We start from the raw sequence: 17,300 nt of genomic DNA on the forward strand, positions 1-17,300 counted from the left end.
AATGGTGGCAGGTGGATAATTATGGTCAATGACATATCTCATAAAATATGATAGCTAAAATTTAGATGGAAATATTTAGTATGGCTATTAAAAGCAAACAAGTAATAGGTATACCAGATGTCTCAAAATTAAACACACAATTTTTCCCATCAATATAGTTTGTTATCAATTTTATTATCACTTTCGATGTCAAGAGTGCCATATAGGTGGTCAATAATTATATTGACCATTTTTATGACGTGACCTATCACGCATAGGTGCCTAATATCTCTAGTGTATTTATTTTATTTTTACCTAGGATATAATACTTTCTAATGCCTGTAAGCAGGGCTATTAGTGGTACCGAGTTTTTCATACATTCTTAATATTAATATTACAGTTATAGGGTATTTACTTTAATAACTTATTAGTATAAAGTTTTTAATAAATGTTTTATTATTTAGAAATACAGAAACTACCTAATACATTGCAGACGATTAGGTAGATGAAAGTGAATTGAATAATGTAAACAATCGGAGCATTGCCCTTCCGACAAATTTATAGGCTATTGTACAAAGAAATAATACAATAAATAAACATATTTTTTCAGCTTCACTTATTTCACCAAGACGTTCATTCATTGATTTTTTGCACGATTTTATTATTAACATTTTAATGGTATGATATTTCTCTTTCAATTATTATTGCTTGACTTATTGATATTATAGGTGTTGCAATGTTTTCATACGCTAGTTCTTATAATTTATAAATATCTGAGATTTGTTCATTAATTGCAAGCTTAATGTCGTAATGCAAATAAGTCGATCTTTCTATGTACCTGTCTATGTAAACTTAATCGGACACTTGGTACGTGTCTTAGTTTTGCACCACAGTCTATTACAATATTATACGACATAGATAAATCCCAATTTTCACAGTTCAACACTCGTACTTCTTATACGTAATATTATACCTAATGTAATATCTAAATATTTGTGGATGTTGTAAAATATTTTATTCTACCACTTACTGTATGCAAAATTATTAGTATTAGTCATACTTATATTACCTAAATTTTAATTTTTTTCTTCAGTTTTCACACTTTCTTCCGAAAAGTTGTGTACCTATCTATCCAGTATTTCGTATTAGGGTAAGTAGACACTAGACATGACTCCTATGATAATAGGCAATAGCTATTACTTTCCAAGGTTAAATGTGTAAGTAGGTACTAGGTAGGTATTATTATTGTTGTTAACATTTTTTTTTATTCAACTAAAATATGTGCTTATTCGATTTTATCACTTGACAATTGATGTACTTAGGCACTTAGCTCAACGCCTCAAATATGTTTACACATTGGCAAAATAGTTTAATATAGGTTGGTACATCCATTTACTTCCTTTTACTTACTTACGCTCACCCCAAAAGCTCATGGAATGTTATTTATTAGGCAATACTTTACCTATAATACCATTATATTTTATAAATAACGGTCTCCGAGATTTTTACTCTGAAATAAATCTGTTACTTGCTCTTGTCATCTTGAACTGTAGAGTGACCATTGGTCAGAAGATGATCATTGGCAAAAATAATATTCATAACTGTTACACAATAAATAATAACAACCATTATTATACCAAATAATTTATTTTTATCAGCTTAACAATAATAATTACACATAATCAACAAATTAATAGAACACATTAACTTAAAAAATCTAGTGCTTGCACAGGTCAATAGGTAAACATCATTATAATATATATTTTTAATTATCTTATGTATTATAAGACTATATCGACTTTCTATTATTTTATATTTTATTGTATTATTTGAATAATTGTGTAACGTAGCCGGTCAGTTCCATCTCAGTTATGAATATTACCTATGATTACAGTAGTTTGGTGTTGGCGATAAACAACACGATGAACGTAATCGATGCCCAATTCTGTAATCTCGGAGCTTTACCTAAAAGTTAGAAATATTTTACGATAAGAACAAATGGTTAATATTTAATATTTATATAGAAATGATCAGTGGCTTAATATTTTGTTATATTTGTCTCCCATTTACCAATATGTTCATGCAACAATAGACATGCAAAAGTAAATACACTTTCTCAAAATCAGATAATACAGATTGGAATACCTATCGAGAATCTTCGTTACTTTTAGTGAAAGTTAGTTACATTATTAGGTATGTAATACTTTCATACTTCTATAGTTCTATACATGAAAAAATAAAAAACGTTTTCTAATGCATTTCACATCATTGTTGTAACTTGTAGTAGGTTCTGTAGCCGTTAACTGCTGTTAATATAACAATTTTCAAAGTGTATGTTTTTATATTTTACAACATACATAAAGTCAGTGGTGTAGCCAGGGGAGGTTATAGGGGGGGGGCTGTAATCACATCCACGAAATTTTTAAGAAAAATAAAAATTAATTTCTATGTTCTATGCGAGTTACTGCAAATACAAATTTGTTAAGCCATACTGGAACTGAAACCTAAATTTTAAAACTTCGATATCAGTATGCTAAACTTATAGAAGATTCCAGTTAAACCAACCCCTGAAGTAGTTAAAGAAAAATCTCCTGGCCTCGCCACTGCTTCAAGTGTAATATGTTGCAACATTTTAGATTCTGAGGGGGCATATATTAATTTTATAATGATGTTTTTTTTTTTTATTTGTAGTGTCTTGCCTTTCCTTTTAAAAATGCTTCAATTTTCTGCTTAATCATCTTTTCTGGTAGAAAAGGTAATTTCTTTGGGTAGTAAAAAGTACAAATTTCAAGTAGCGTATTATCATAAGTCTCGGGAAAACCCACAAAAATAAAAACTATGAACAACATATTTTTACACGAAACGAGTTTTTGACAAAAATCGACTTAGTTAGACTTTTTTTGGTGTAACTCAAAAACAAATGACCTTGATTAAGTAGATTTAAAATTTTATCCAATGCTTATATGGCAATTTGTGTCTGTAAATTTACGATGATTTTTGATGAGCGTTTGAAGTTAGAATTTTGTTAATTTCGTCAAAATCATAATATTTTGAAAATTATTTTGTAGTTGGGAATTCATAAACATTTTTTTTTTATAGCTAACGTTTGAATATTTAATATAAGATTTCTTGGAAGTTTTCCTAACTTTAACAAAAAATAAAGTTTACTGGGAAGTCAAATTCATTTTTGATGAGTGTTTGAAAAATTTTTCGACATTGAATATTTATCCATGGGCCACGACCCGTAAATTAACGAATTCTCATCGAAAATTTTTCTGATTTTGTTGTTATTCAAAAACAAAAAGTCGTTAGAAATTTCATCGAATATTTTATTATTTTCCATTCAAAATACAATTTTCAAAATATTTTGACACTTTTTAGGTTATTTACTGTCGATCAAAAAAATTTTGTCTCTTTCAATAAGCTTGAAAATGTGATACAAGATTCTTACAAGTTATAATAATAGTATTTGAGAAATATTAAAGATTTATAAGCGTGGTTTTTTTTTTATCAGCATTTAGAGTTCAAATGTTGACAAAATTCATCAAAATCACTATAATTTTCAAATAATTTTGTAGGTAGCTAAAAACATAATAAATGTTATATTTATTTCAGCTAAGGATTGAATATGTAAAACAATGTTTCTTAGAAATAGTTCATTCTGTAACCCATAAAATCTAAAAAAAACTATTTTTTTATAGATATTTTATGTTTAAATTTGGACGAAGTTAGATTTTTAAATAAAGAATAAGATATTTATTAAATATATATTTTGTTGCAATTTAAACATATTATCGAGGGTACTTGACATTTTTAAGTATATATTTATAATTTTTTAATTTAATTTATTTTTACTAGCTTCTAGTACACAATTTTATTATTTCTCCACAAATAATTATATACAGAGTACTCTCGATTATCCGTGGATTAGGGTGGCAGGACATCTACGGATTAACGAATTTCGCGGATAATCCTCAAAATTAAATTTTATAATAAAAAATAAATTGGAATTTGAAATTGAAAATTATTATTACATATTATTAAAAAAGATACGCATGTATGTATAATGAAAAATTAATAAAAATTATAAATTATTTATGAGCAAAAAAATCAGTCACAAGTTGTTGCTTCTTCGTTTGAAAACTCTTCTTTTTAACTTGTGATTGAAGTTTTTTTAATAAAATTTTGTCACACAGAGTTGTATCGTCTTGTTCTTCTAGAAATCAACTAAACCGATAATGATGTACAATGTACACGTGTATTAATAAAAAATAAATTGTATTTTACGTCGTTATCGAGTAATCGGCTATCACAAATTCACAACCAAGTTAAACCTATAATGATTTATAATGGAAAGATATAATATATGTATATTTTTTTGTATACATATAGGTATGTAGACGATTCCGCGGAAGATAGCGGATAAATCCTCAACGTGGATAATCCGCTCGCGGATAATCGAGAGTACCTACACTTTAATTGTATACACGCAATAACATTTTAAAATGCAATTTTTTAGCTTACCTACTGTATTACTATTGCCTAGTAGTAAAATGAGTTGGATACTTTAATAACAATAATATCATAAAATATACTTAGTAATATTATGGGATGACGGATGACCATCTTCTCTCAGAATCGGTTTTCGTATACAATGATTTTATGTCATAGAATTTAAATTTAACACATCCGTTATAGCGACCCCTCTGGGCACCTACTGTACAGACATACAGCAGTAGGGTTCCGTCATGCCCACCTTTTTTTATAAATGAATTATTAATAATATTTGGAAAAAGGGGCTCTCTTAATCACCACATCCTCTCAAAATTTATTTTATATTTACAAATTCTTAGCTTTCGTAACTTTTTCAATAATTTTACTATAGATATGTTTAAATGTGTTATTGATTGATATATTATAGTAACTATACTGTATATCTACCACAGTAGGTACTACCCATATCAAGCAGCACGATGACTGATGAGACCCTAATAAAATGGGTAGTATAAATTATAATTGTATAATTCATTCATTTGTCATTACGAAATTCGATTGATTACAGCCAATTATGTGCCTTTATACAGGTACTTATCAGTTATCGACATAATTAGGTAAGTATACAATTAAACCAAAGTTTGAATAAAATTGAATGATCGATATTCAGTATAATATAATAATATGTAGATTGATAGGGGGTACGCTAGACTACGCCAGTTTCCACAATTTTTAGCGATTAATCTTATTTTACCTGTAGAATGTGGTGACAGACTCGGAGCGATGACCTGCGCCGATTTTGGTGGTGCGTTGTCAACCAGTTCTATTTCAGACGACGATTTGTACAAGTCGAATTGAGAAATTTCACACATTACTTTAATGCGGCCAGTCGGAAATAACAACGTATTAGCTCTTGTCATTAGATACGATCTCATGACCACCATTTCGGTAACTTTATTTTGTTCGAAAGCAGTCTTGATACGTACCGATTTCATGGTTTGCGCCTGAATAGAATAAAAACAATAAAAAAAAAAAACGAATAACAATATGTTTCATAAATTGTTGTGTATAAATTAGATTTATTTTTAAAAACGAGAGTTGATTAATTGGTAGATAAATACTCAATTCTATAAAAAGTTATGTAGTCATAATTATTTCATAACTCTGTACATTTAAATGGACTATAGGTATCAAAATGTACTTTTTATAACACCTCAGGTTTTTGTTAGTTAATTTTAATAATGTTGGTAGCTTTAGTTCATTCAAATAATATAAAATACAATAATTACTCTCGATTTAATATTTAAATTCACGGCAATTGCTGGTATAAAATAGTATGTTTGTGGCAAGGGAGGAAAGTAAACTATTTCAGTCGTGGGTGGCGTGTGTGGCACGTGCATTTCGGTCGAGACCGAAATTGATTTATCCCACGAGCCACACATATGGATACTATTTTTTTGTAACGCCTCCGCCTGTTATTGATATTACCGCAGTAATGGTATTTATTTTTATGAACGACAGTATGGGCTAGCTATAGTCTAAAATTCTAAATAGTGTCTTATGGTAACCCAAAAAGGGGTGTCCCGTGTCCCTAGAGCCATTTGTATACGAGATAGAGTGAAAATCGAAGGTTTAAACTCAATCTTTGCATATTGTTTTAAATTGCTTATTATAAAATATAATATTTTTATAATTGTTATAGTGTAGTTTGATTTTTGAAATAATCCATTTGAGTAGATAAGTTATTTAATATTTTTGATATTATTTCTTTTTATAGGGAATCGACCTGTTATTGGATTTAAAGATAAAAATATTGTTTGGGATTTTTTGTAATATTTTAATTTTAAAACAAGTTATGTATATTTTAATATTTATAACAAATTTACAATTTCAAAATGCTTATAACTTGTTTGTAAATTAAAATATTAAAGAAAATGTAAAGACTATTTTTATTGTTCAATGCAATAACAGATAAATTCACTAGGTATATAATAATATAAAATCACAAATCATGAAGTTAAATGGATTAATCTGAACGTAAAATGTGATGTGTTATTCATTCGTTAACACGTCAACACATGTAGTTACGAAGTCCCTTAATAGAGGCTCAGTGGCGTACAAGTTTAGTTGATATATTCGTGATCTTTCTATACTAAATTTGTGAAGTAAAACATATTATAAATAACATGGGTACTTTTAGAACTACTATACCACGTGCTGATAATATTATTATCTGATCGAAACGCTCTACAAAAAACATTTTCGCTTTGCTCAGAAATTAAATTGATTCAATGAATTTTGACGTTATATTATGTATATTTATTATGAATTTGTTTGATTATAGCAACGGCTTAAAGTTTTAAATCAATTTATAGTACCAAGATTTTATGACTTTATGAGCCATACTTCACAGGTTGGACATAAACTTCAAAATTATGATTTATGAAATACCGGAAAATGGATCAAATGTGGGTACGATTTTAGAAAAAAAGGAGAGTAGAGCAACGAAAGCGTGCCTTGGGTAAACAACATAAGTCGGTATTTATGGGTATTCGCGTTTTATTATATAAAAGTTTTCAATTTAAGACTTAAATACCCATTTATTAAGTAATTTAATTTTAATTTTATCACTTTGTTAAATTTATTTATGAGATAAACTAAGAATAATCCTCTTAATAATGGGTAAATAGAATTATGTATCTTTTTTTAATTAAAATAAAGTATATATATATAATGATAGTATTTGCAGGAAAAAAATTGTTTATGATAACAAACCTTATTGAAAATATAGTAAAAAAAAAGTTTTGCTTTAGACAACACAAAAGAAGACTAACCGAAAGTCAAAGCGTATCAACTACATTAGATAAAAAAAATAATTAAGAATTTTATTTGAATGGCTTGCACAAATAATAATGATGCAATCTGTAGTCTAATTGTTATATTAATATCACGCATCTATGTAATAATAGGTAAGTAAACACAATAAATAAGTAACTCAAATATCACCTAAGTAATTATGTGTTACTCGGGATAACACATTGGTGTTATAGCCTTATTGGTACTTACTCATTAAGTCATAACACTCATGTAGTAGTATTATAGTAGTATAATATTCACTCAGAGTTTGGAAAGAACGCGTCCTTGAACGTTATAAAAGGAAAACCTTTTTATTAATATAATAATATATGATGCACTTTATTCACGATTATTATTTACATAAACTATAATAATATATAATAGTCGTGCAGAATGCGAGAACATTATATAATATCGTTCTTTACGGTGAATCAATCTTTGAATATGTCGAAACGTATTTTGTCGTAGTTTAGTAATTATTATTATTATTAATTATTATTATAGTTTGTGGTGATCGGCAAATGCAACGAAAAATACTGAATGGGTAGGTGGATACATAATTATATTCGTGTTCGAATTATATTGTTGTTGTTAAAACGTACGAGTTTGGTCGGTCAGTCGGGCGTACATGACGTGTATGGGTACCGAGTAACAGGTAGCAAATTATTATTATTATACACTAAAAGCAGACGCGCTTTTCGATGCCGCTGATTTTTTTTTCGGTTTGTTTACCCGAGTGTTTAGGAAGCTCCGCAGTGGACGATTGAAAAGTATTTATTTTGCTCGCAATTACAACGGTGCAAAACAATCGCGTACCTAACAGGATAATTGTGTTTGTACAAACTTGTATTTGAACGTTTAATGTTCGACAGCGGCCAAAATGCTGCGCCGACGGACCGGAGTTTATGGGGTCAAAATATTATGGAAATTGTTTGAATATTACAACGATTAATAATAACTCACACTCCAGCATTATTTTCAAGTTTTACATACGACTTTATACGGACAAATGGTAATGATGCGTTTCCGTAATGCATTTACGCGCGTTGAATGCAATTATTGGTTCAGTGGGCGCGATTTAGTTTTTAGCCTTCGACTGTAATTTTATTGTCCCACGGTAGAATGTTAAACATTAATTATTATAGTTGGTCGCCACCAGTGTTGTTACACGACAATAAAAGTAAAGGCGCCCAAAACTACTACTGGCAATATGTGCATTTCAAACGACAATTTTATTACCATTGTTTGCTGAATGCGAATTAGAGAAATTAAAATGAGAATATAAATACATATATTACATATTATATTTAATATAATACATTTATATTACGTATAAATGTAATATTTCTACACATAAATATAATATAGGTATTAGGTAATCCATAAAAAAGAAGATACGTAGGCACCTTAAAATTGCCTTAACTAGTGGGTCTAGAGGATGGGGGAGCTTAGCCCAAACCTAGACGTTTTTAGGCCCCCCATGTTATTACTTTGGCTCCTCCTGATTAAAATTAAAAAAACCATGGGTGACGATGGGTTCAATGGGTAAAGTTTTTAATAATTAAGTACCATAATTGATTATAAATATTATAAATATTATTATTTATAATCAACGATGTCACTTAATATTTTGGATGTATACGTTGTACGAGTTCATGTATAAGGAGAATCATCAAAATTAACTTAAGGTCGACAAAAACAGAGTTAGTGATCTTGTCATGATAATGATTATAGAAAAAGGGTTGTCTAATGAGATTATTGATACTGAAGTTTTATAAACATTTGCATCTAAATAGATGTATTATAGGCGTATACAATATACCGTGTGTCAGAGAAAACAAGATACGCAACAAAAGTGAAGTTGCACAAAAGCAGCCCAAAATATAAGACTTAACAAATTGTAAGTCATAGGAATTTATGATCCAATAGTTTGGTCTCATGTCACCCAAACAGAATTTTTAAATATGTACAGAGTACTGAGTAACCCAAGTAACTGAGTTATAGAGGTAGGTATCCTGTTTTTGTGGACATACGATATATTATACTTATTGAATTTTATTGACGAAAAGGAGGAACGCTTTTTTAACTTTTATGTAACTATTAAATCCTAGCTATACTCTTCACTCCGACTTCGCGCTTGTTCCCACTAATTTGACATTCTAGTATTATAATAATACATCAATGGGTTTACCAGGTTGTGTGTTTGTGTGATTCTACAGTGTTCTAAAGGTGTTCTTCTGTTTACCATGTTCTTCTAGATAGCTAATAATTGCAAAATTATGTTGTTTTTTCTAGTATGAACTTCTAGAGCTGTGTTTATCTATATGGTTAATGACTGTATACTATGATTTATGAGATAGGTGTACCTAATATTGAAACAAAATTAATTTCAAACACTTATAACACTATTGCTATTGAAACTTGCGTGTATACAACTGAAACGCCTTTTTTTGGCGGCTGGAATTGCATTTAGACAAAGACACTTGGGAGCTACGGGGCTTTCTGAATCTTTAATCCAAAGTATTTACTTTATTACCCTATATAGTGTCTTAATTATAATTCATTATAATACTATACATTTTGTTTTATTTCAAACATGCATACCTATATAATAGGCATACCTGTACGATTTAAGGTACGGGACTTTGGATTTAATTTACATATGACCACCAATATTAATGCTATAGTTGTCTGTATAAATTAATATATTTAAATAATGTATTGTAACATTTTTAGCCATAATTTAAACTAAACGGTGTTGGGATTTATTTCTATACTAAAAATATACAGCTGTAATTGACTTTAAAGTGATTATATTGAATATTTATTTGATATTAATGTGGCTTGAGTTTTAAATTTGTATAAATGTTTAAAATTTGAAATGAAGAAAATGTTTCTTTTTTCTTTATACTGATACTATACTTACTGACTGTATCATTTTCTTCCATATTTTAGCATTCGAGATTTAAAAAAAACTTTAACTTAAACTGTTAATAATGCAAAGAGAATTGATTAAAGTGATAAAAACTTTAGATCGACGAATAAAAATATAAATTGTTTTGTTTTGAATACAATTGTGTTATCAATGTTTTTGTTAGGTATACAAAATAATGGAATATTTTCCTTTATTACTATTTAATATAGGTACTTTAAATTATATAATATAATATTTACCAGGTTAATTTATCATTATTTACTTTTAAATCAAAAATTATATTAACTAGGTATAAATAAAATATTGTAATTACCGAAAGTAAACGAAATACAACTTTTAAAGCCAGCAATCATATTTTTAAAATTGAATTAAATATTACCTTTTTGAATTCTCGTTTATACAAAATGATGTTAATTATTTGCAACCTTAAGGTATTATAAATACATAATAATATGTACTTAGTCGAAAGTGTTTTTCTTTGAAGTTGTTTTTAATAAAAATATTAAAGTCTATTATATATTTTATAGTATAGCTTATTTAAGTATTACCTCAATACAAATCAGATTACGTATTTACATTTTCAGATCTTGCCCTGTGGTGATTCTGGCATGTTTATTTCAGTTTATCTTAAAACCATTTGTTGTCTTAAGCATAATATGTACTTTAATAATGGATAGCAATAATGTTTGTTATTTTAAATATGCTTTACGACTGAGATATTTTAAAAATTCCAATATTGTAACAAATTACTGAATTTTGTGATATTATATCAAACTTATTTTGAGTCTTCATCTTAAAATTAATTAATATATTTAAAATGTATACAATACATTAAATGGTATGCACTACCGAATTATGTCTTATATAAACAATGAATTTTGTAAACATTTTAATTAATAGAAATTAGATAGTGATTTTTTTTAAAACTTATCTAGGTAAGTATTTGTTTATGAGTTTTTTTCAAATGGTTTTTTAGTTTTCAAATCCTAATAAGATTGATCAAATATAATATATTAAGTAAGTATAAATTAAAATAATATATTTAATCAATGCTAATAGCATAAATTTTAATTTTAAAAAATAGTTCAATTTCTAACACACATATATCATAGTATTTATAATTATGTGTTGTTTTTCAAATGTACATAGTACATAACTTAAATGATAATTATCAATTAACAACAATCACGAAACAAAACGGAACGTTTTAACTTTTCAAGTGGATTTGTGTTTCAATGACATAAATTAAATTAAATATGGAAAAATACCGTTTGATTATTTAAGAACCAACTAATGTTGACAGCTGGATAGCTTTCGCCTGCAATGCAACTGACGTTAATTAGATCACCCGCTGAGTACTTCATTCTGTTCGACTGCAACGTCGGAGGGAATGACGGTTCATCTGAAATAGTATAATGATGGAGTAAATATTAGTATACGGTACATACATTACAATGTGTACCAAAATTTTGTTGGAATAAAATATGTTTATTTATTTCTGAATACATATTGTATCTTACTCATAAGTTTCATAATAATATACCCGACGTACAGAATGATTCACCAACCATGCCCACTCACTGTTTTCTTTAATAACGAAGCTATTAGAAATCTGATTATTGGATTTTTTAAATATGGGTTCCATATTTTAGGATACTTGAGATTTGTGCACCATTTAATTAGTATCGTGTGATGGTATAAACTTTTCAAATGAGAATTAAATAAAAATCGAACGACTAATAATTAATTTCTGAGTTTCTGGGTTTTAAAATAGCTGATACCGAATTGGTTCCCGAGTTCCTTCTGGTAGAATTAGTAGCTGGTACCCGTTTAAAATTGGTATTTTATTAAAGTTTTTTTTTTGGTTCCCGTCTTCTCTATTACTAATAACAATTATCATATTTTCAGTCTTCAACCTGTAAATGTGGGAAGAGAAATATGTGTAATTGGCCACCTTACTGCGAAAAGTGTGAAACAACTCGACCAGTAGTGGTCAGTGTGATACATCAAAAATGTAAACGGCAACCAATTCAGTTACAGCTGTTAAAATGTATATTCTTAGGATAATTGTCCTTAAATGTGACGGTACTACAAAAAATGTAAAATAATCAAGTACTTAATGAATCTAGTATTTATTATACTTGTGAAATGCTTATAAACTATAAAGTGGTGGTAGATTTATATTAATTACTTTAATTTTCAAATCATCATACCATACTTTCCTAACCTATATTATTTTTAGTTTATAATATTTAATACCTCAGAAACTACTAGTTCGAATATTATAATTTTATAAAAATATTTTCCTTTTTACACAATAAAACTACACGAAGAAGATTTTTGTATGAGACGCATGTAAATATTATGGTTTGAAATATTTGGCTGGGCATTTATAAATAATAAATGCTCAACTTTCGACACATAATACGAATTAGTCAATAAAGTTATATTCATTTGTTGTATCAAGACGAGTGGTGAGAATTATTTTTCCCTTGTGTATTTTTATTGCATCACTCCGTTTCTATAAACTACAATTGACTATTAACCAAAAATCAGACGATAAAACATAAACATTTTCTGAAAAACATTTTGTACTTTACCATATAATACAATATGGATCGTTGACTGTCATGATAAAATAAAATATAGTTTTATACACAATAATTGGAAATTTGAAAAAAATTACCTAACTAAAAATTATGTAAGAATTTTAAGTGTAATCAAAGTAATCAAAAACAGTATTAATGGGAATTTTTTTTAAATTAATAACAGGTATTATATTTTATAAATTACCTAAATTCTCTTCGAAGAATATATTTTATTTTATTTTACTTACAGATATAAGTAGGTTAACTAAAAGAAAATATATACTTTCATGTAATGCGCCCTGGTATCCGGACAATTTCCCCCCGGACATTTTCCCCTCGACTGTTTTTGGCGTAGTAGGACATTTTCCCCCCGAAAAATGTTCCGATGCGGACATTTTCCCCCCATTTTTTCATAAATATAATAAGACATAAAAAAATTGTATATTTACTGCTATTTACTTGTGCTGGGGGAGTTGTTCTTTACCAACTTTCAATGTTGACTTGCCATCATTTTGTTACCTACTTATAATTATGGAAATAAAAAATGTATGATAACAATATCATCGTATCTTCAAATAGTTAAAATTTTTTTTTGTATTTCCTGGACAACATTACAATACGTGCAATGTAATAACTTGAATTATTATTTATTTTTTTATTAGTATTCAATATTTCAGCATTATTGGAAAAAACTCGTGCATCACCAAATTTTGAAATTATTAACGCAACGTTGCATGATATGATCTACTTCCCCTGTTTTTTTTAGGGGGGGGGGGAAGACGCTAGAAAAATGATTCAATCCATTAACCGATTTAGTCCGGCTTTTTGTAGCTTATCTCAATACGTTTCATTAATCATGTCACTGCAATGTTTAACTGACCCAGTTATTTTTTATTTCCAGAAACTAAAAGTTGTACGAAATTACACAGAACACGTCGTCGTGAACAAGTTTAAGTATCACGAAGGCTAAAAAACATTTAGTATGCATTTCTCGAAGCGAATATTCGACGTATTATGGTATAGATTTTTATGATACCCTAGGAAACTTGACGGGCACTTACAAAAGGGACGGAACATTTTCATGCATACACAAGCGATACGCAGCAAGTCTGAATTTCTTTGACAGTAATGCGTTCCCAAATGTACATCTGAGAGTGTTCAGATGGTTTTTTTTCATCAAAACTTATATTTTTGAATTAATATTCATACATTATTCATAATATCAAAAAATATACACAGTTCTTTGGTCCATTACTATACCGAGAAATCGTTCGGATCAAGTTGGTTATACTATTCGAACAATGTAAAATGTAACTGGCATTCGATTGCTAATTTCTTTTCATACCTTGGCGTTGGATTTCTAGCTTAGAAACACGAATTAAAAAGTCTTAAAATTGAATAAATTAATCAGAAATTTTTTTGTCAATTTATCTTACATGATAACATTACCGAAAAATTCAATTGTTTACTTGTATAAGATTTCTAAATCAAATATATTTACTTTTACAATACCATTTAGTACATACCAACAAGTACTTCTTAGTACTTACATTTACAAATTGATTTTCGTGAATGTATAACATTAACTAATAATTATTAAAGTACATCAGTATTAGGTATAAAGTCATACAGGTAGTAAGGTGGTACATAAATCTATAAAATATATAATAATAATAGTTAAATTATTAAAAATAATTCTCTTTGAACTAAAAAAAAAAAAGAACTTAATAACGTTAACATTGTTGTATTATGTTTAATATCGTTTTTTTTCGCTTTATAATATTTACCTATTATCAAAATTATCCACATTTTATAATATTGTGAATGATATCTACATAGTATATAGTTTTCCCTAAAAAGATCTACCTATTTTTATCGCAAAAGTGATATGAAAAATATATGTCAAGGTTTGATATAAAGATTATTGTGCCTTTGGGTAGACTTGTATATTAGGACATAGTCTCCAAAACATGCTGGAGTTTCAATGAAAATCGTAACGAACCATTTTCGTTGAAATAATTTCAGTAGTTTTTCCCCAAAGTTTGTTGAAAACTTTTTCATATGTTTTCACTTAGATTTGGTGATGAAATGTATTTATTTTTTTATTGTGCTGTTTCTGATTGGACTCTCCTTAAACAACCTTGGCGTTGGATTAAATTCGTTCGTTTTGATTTTTGGAGAGCACGTTTTAAACCGTATGTATATGCGATCTATCAGTCGAGCTAGCGGTTGTGATATGTTGACATTTGGATGTCCGACGTGGATTAGGATTTAAAACAATAATCATAATAATAATAATTGTAAATGTAAACGATCCTTACAGACCGATTCCGAAGGGACGGGCGTGGACAATAGAGAAATTTCGCCACCGCCACCTCCACATCTACCACCAACACCTCCACTATCATTATTATTATTATTATTATTATTATTATTATTATTATTACCCAGTTGGAAACGGTAGTGTAAAGTGATGGTGGCAACAGTAGTAGTAGTAGTAAATACGTACACATTATACTATATGCGCAAAATACATGTATATATAATATATAACACATAACAATGGTATCATCCCGGTTTTGTGCTTTATAATAATATGCTCAAACGCTATTCATGATGTATATACCTATATATATATGTATATCTGTAGAATATACACATATACACACATATTAAATAGAATATAATATTATGGAACATATAGTCGTCGAACAACGATGTAATAATTAAACATTTTGCAGAACTGCAGAAGTGTGCGTATTAATAACTTTGGAATTTCCTTTCACGTTGTAATATGGTTTTGCAATAGTAAGAATATAATAATAATATGATTATTATTATTATTCCGGGCATAGCGGGTTACAACTTGCAAGGGACGGGGACATAGGGTACAGTATAAAATAATTATCATTTGTATTTTATGCACTTTAAAAAAAATAATACTACGATATCAGGTACATATTAATTTGCTTATGTTGTTAGAATATTGGTCTAACCACTTTAACAGTTAAAATTCAGCAGCGGAGCAAGGAATATATTGGGTTTATAAAGATAATTGTTTTTATTTTTTTTAAAATGTGTTTTGTCATCATTCATCACGTTTTGGAGTATTTAGTTTATTGTTATCTTCAATTTTGGGTGTTTGTTTGTGGTACCAAATTTTACTAGTAAGTATTTTGGAAGAAAAGGTGGGGAAGCGGGAATTAAAAGTAGGGATATCCTAATGGCCAATTGGTAATTATCTGAAAATTAACAAAAAACAGTAAGAAATGGGACTATTTACGTAGCAACAGTTTTCAACTGTACCTTCTTACCAGTTTTGTTTTTTGTTAGGTTAAAACTCAGAAAGGAACAATCGTAAAGTTGAAATGTTTACCAAATATTTGTATTTATTATTTACTAAATATTTTCTGACCTACTCGTCTTATTAGCTCAGAATTGTTTTTCGTATAAATGATTTAACTTTAAATTTGAATTACAACGAATTGGTCACTGATGAAGTACACTCAAAACCTATAGTTATTATACAGCAGTTTAATCTGCTTAAAAAAAAATATTTTACTTACTAGTGACGTATGTGAGTTTTGTCTTAATACCGGTGTGGAACAGCGGTGCGTCCGCTGAGACTTCGCATTTATAATATCCCGTCAATTCCCTTTGGACGTTCACAATGGTTACTTTGTTCTCGTCGGATTCTTGTACCTAAATACAAAATTACATTTCAGCAAATTGAGCAATTTAAACTTTTAATCTGTAATTTGTATACGTCATATAAATGAATTGTATCGTAGTGTATAAACTTAATGACTACATAGTTTGGTAATCAAAATATTATAATGTTCACCATGAGTAACTAATACATTCCCAATAATAAAAAGTAAAATACGAATTATATTTATGATAATTATTTAGTAAACTAATATGATATAATATACATTACTAATATAGTTTTGTAACTTGTACCTGTCTCGCTTGAAAAAATTAAATATCGAAAAAACTTAAAAACGGAAAAAGCGAAGTAACGACGTATTCACTTTAATATTAAAACCAACAAAACAAAATTGGAAATGGAGCTAAACACTAAATGAAGACAACACATTCGGGTGTGGCACTCTCTTAGACATGACTTAGAAAGTGATAAGAACATTTAATTACACTTAGTTGTACTACGAAAATAAAGCAAGTTACAAAACTATTAATTCATTAATGGTAAAAATGTTTAGCTTGTATATTATTTAAAAGAACATCTGTAATGAGAAAAATAATTTTATATAAGAAGCCTTAAATGTTGTTAAGGGTTTGCAAATAAAAAAGTATATTTTTATCAAAGAAAAAATGAATCCAGACAAAGTGAAATTAATATACAAATAATATACAATATTTATGATTTTATATTTAAACTAATTTTGTGTTAATATGTGAAGTTTTTTGATTAAAAGTTAATGTAT

General features: G+C 28.2%; 1 protein-coding gene across 1 annotated transcript in view; it reads right to left on the reverse strand.

Moving 5' to 3' along the window:
• Window positions 1-1,624: 1,624 nt before the first annotated feature.
• The window catches only part of LOC111026798, a 76,105-nt gene continuing 60,429 nt past the window's right edge, over window positions 1,625-17,300 (reverse strand). The window contains exons 4-7 of the mRNA XM_022304941.1: window positions 16,419-16,554; window positions 11,533-11,666; window positions 5,228-5,477; window positions 1,625-1,944 (exon numbers count right to left, since the gene is read on the reverse strand). Of these exons, the coding sequence (XP_022160633.1) occupies window positions 1,868-1,944; window positions 5,228-5,477; window positions 11,533-11,666; window positions 16,419-16,554 (597 nt within the window). The 3' untranslated portion in view covers window positions 1,625-1,867. The remainder of the gene's footprint in view (window positions 1,945-5,227; window positions 5,478-11,532; window positions 11,667-16,418; window positions 16,555-17,300) is intronic.

Source organism: Myzus persicae, unplaced genomic scaffold (genome assembly GCF_001856785.1).
Source record: "Myzus persicae strain clone G006 unplaced genomic scaffold, MPER_G0061.0, whole genome shotgun sequence".
In the NCBI taxonomy this organism is placed as follows: Eukaryota; Metazoa; Arthropoda; class Insecta; order Hemiptera; family Aphididae; genus Myzus; species Myzus persicae.